This window comes from Auxenochlorella protothecoides (genome assembly GCF_000733215.1).
Source record: "Auxenochlorella protothecoides strain 0710 unplaced genomic scaffold scaffold65, whole genome shotgun sequence".
NCBI classification, from domain to species: Eukaryota; Viridiplantae; Chlorophyta; class Trebouxiophyceae; order Chlorellales; family Chlorellaceae; genus Auxenochlorella; species Auxenochlorella protothecoides.
This window is the reverse complement of record NW_011934127.1, coordinates 67,629-70,150: the sequence shown is the minus strand read 5'-3', so window position 1 is coordinate 70,150 and position 2,522 is coordinate 67,629. Positions and strand designations below refer to the sequence as shown.

General features: G+C 63.6%; 2 protein-coding genes across 2 annotated transcripts in view; one reads left to right on the top strand and one right to left on the bottom strand.

Annotated features, from left to right (window-relative positions):
• The window catches only part of F751_5540 (ABC transporter E family member 2), a gene marked incomplete at both ends in the record, with an annotated part of 4,874 nt that extends 4,467 nt beyond the window's left edge, over positions 1-407 (top strand). Inside the window, one exon of the mRNA XM_011397395.1 lies at positions 125-407. Within this exon, the coding sequence (XP_011395697.1) occupies positions 125-407 (283 nt within the window). The remainder of the gene's footprint in view (positions 1-124) is intronic.
• A 332-nt stretch (positions 408-739) lies between these two features.
• Positions 740-2,522, bottom strand: part of F751_5539 (Negative elongation factor B) — a gene marked incomplete at both ends in the record, with an annotated part of 6,716 nt that continues 4,933 nt past the window's right edge. Inside the window, 6 exons of the mRNA XM_011397394.1 lie at positions 740-888; positions 1,097-1,224; positions 1,349-1,446; positions 1,638-1,720; positions 1,885-1,990; positions 2,211-2,365. Coding sequence (XP_011395696.1) covers positions 740-888; positions 1,097-1,224; positions 1,349-1,446; positions 1,638-1,720; positions 1,885-1,990; positions 2,211-2,365 — 719 coding nt within the window. The remainder of the gene's footprint in view (positions 889-1,096; positions 1,225-1,348; positions 1,447-1,637; positions 1,721-1,884; positions 1,991-2,210; positions 2,366-2,522) is intronic.

Below are 2,522 nucleotides of genomic sequence, written 5' to 3'. Positions count from 1 at the left end.
CCCCCCCCCCCCCCCCCACGCGCTGCTCTGTCGTGCCTGGGGGTACTCAGTCGCAACACAGGGTGACTGTTTCCCACTGCCCCACGCCTAAGACCCAACCCCACCAACACCCCAACAATGCCAGGTTCATCATGCACAGCAAGAAGACGGCCTTCATCGTGGAGCACGACTTCATCATGGCGGCCTACCTGGCAGACCGGGTGGTGGTCTACGAAGGCCAGCCGTCAGTGGATGCCACGGCGCGCACGCCGCAGTCGCTGCTGACGGGGATGAACCTGTTCCTGAAGAACCTGGAGATCACCTTCCGGCGAGACCCCACCAACTACCGGCCGCGCATCAACAAGAAGGAGTCGCTCAAGGACCGGGAGCAGAAGTCGGCGGGGACGTTCTACTACCTGGGCGACTGAGTCGGTGATCGAGCGGTCGGCGAGGGCAGTGAGGAGGCCTGGACCGCGGCAGGGCGCTCGGCGTGCTGGCTCGAGCTGCCGGCAAGGGTTCGAGCACCATGCTTGCGGAAGCTGAAGACAGGTGTGCCCAGGCCGCCTGGGAGCCGCGTCAGGCGGCGTGTTTGGGTGAGCGTACGGCTGCTCGCGTGTCATGGCATGTCAGGCTGCGACTGCCTGCCCCTGCAATGCGCGGACTGTGGCGCAAGGGGGCCTTTCGTGCCCTGTCCGCTCCCTGCTGACCCTGGCTGCATGACTCTTCCTGCTCACTTCATGTAGAATACAAGACACCACAGTCACCCGGCTTCCAGATATGCATGCAAGGTTGGGGCGGTGGTCGCATTCAGGCCAGGCACCCTCTGCGCAAACAGGACGTAGGTGGCGCGGATGCCGTCTGCGCCCCTGGACCCCATCTCCGTGTCGTCACCCTGGCTGGCATACCCGGCTGCGGAGGGGGAGCGGGGGTTGGGGAGAAAAGGGGTCGCTGAGGCATAGACAAGGCTTGGCAGGGCAACTTGGAGGAGGCGGGCCCTCCAGCGCGGGCAGCAGCATAGGGGGCTCGAGGCACCCCAGACTTCTGCAAGCGTCCACAAGGAAGCAGGCGCATTCTGGCCATCGCCTTCCCTCTGAACTACTCCACAGCACACACGCACCGCTGGTATAGCCTGCAGAGGCGTAGCCGTCCGAGTAGGCAGGCTCGGAGGCCGCGCCTGCATACTCTGACCAGGGTTCCAGCTCCAGGCTGACCAGCTTCCTCTTCTTGAACCTCTTGCGGCTTTTTCTGGGAGGATGAGGGGGGTTGTTGGCGACTGAATATAGACTGCATCCTCGCACCTCCCCAGACTGCGTACCGCTTGGCATTTAGTCAAACCATGCATGTCACAACAGCTAAACATGAGGGGCACCTGCTGTTGCTCAGCGTGTGGTGCAGGTAGTTGGCCAGGGGGAGCAGCGGGATCTGGGAGGACGCTGCCAGCAGGAGGCGCAGCACCTCCTCGTGCACCTGCGGTGGTTGGGGCCAGGAGAATGCAGGCGGGTGCCTGGAACAGAAGGTGCGAGGCGGTGGACACTTTCACCTGAGCATAGCGCGCCGGCCTAGCCCAATGCCTGGTTGGTGCTTGCTCCCCAGCAGCCTCAACAGCACATGCGCATGGCTGCTTCTCGCAACACAAGCCAGGGAGAAAGAATGCTCACCGCTGTCTCGGAGTCGACAAGCTTGACGAGCACGCGGTCTACCGCCAGCTGCCAGATCCCATCCTCCACCTTCACCGCGCCCTCTGTGCTCTCGTAGAATGGGCCAACAGCGGGGTGCACATGAGCTCACAAACACAACACCGCCCCACTCCAGGGAAGCTCAGGAGTGACGCAGATGAATCCCCCCCTCATCACAACACCCTCCCAAGTTTGGGCGGCTGGCGACACATCTGCCCCCGCAAAACACCCATGCCCGTGCCTGTCAGCAGGATGGTCAGCTGGCGGGCGAGAGAGAAGCCAAAGGGCGCGAACTCGGGGATGGACTTGTCGGTCATGGTCTCCATGGCCCCCGCCTGGTGGAAGGAAGGGGAAAGGCCATGAGTCCGAAGCCACGGGTCTGGTCAGGGCTGCCCGGGCATACGCATGCAACATGAACCTGGCAAGCCAGGTTCACGCAGCTGTGGACTTGGGCGCCACCTTGAAGCAGCATCTGAAGGCCTGCCTTGCAGGCAGGGCACTGAGCCCTCGATTCACCGCTGTCAACCACACAGCATGCACCCTCAGCCTCTCAACCACCGAGGCACTCGCCATGGTCTGCAGCAGAAGAGTGGCCGTGAGGAGGTCCCGCTCCTCCAACCGCTCCAGTAGGAACATCTGCGCCACCTTCCGCACAGCTTCACTCCTGCTGAGGAGGGGCGTCAGGGTCTCCAGCGCCGCCGCCTCCGTCTCTGTGTGGAGGAAAGGGGGTTGCCGATGACAGCAGCGGCAAGGGCAAGGCCGACGGCTGGCGAGAGGTGCAAGGGGGGGCCACAGAGACTCTGCGCAGTGATTAGTCTCGGCCCTGTGCCACGATGCAGCGCGCCCCTGCTGGCCATCCTGTCACGA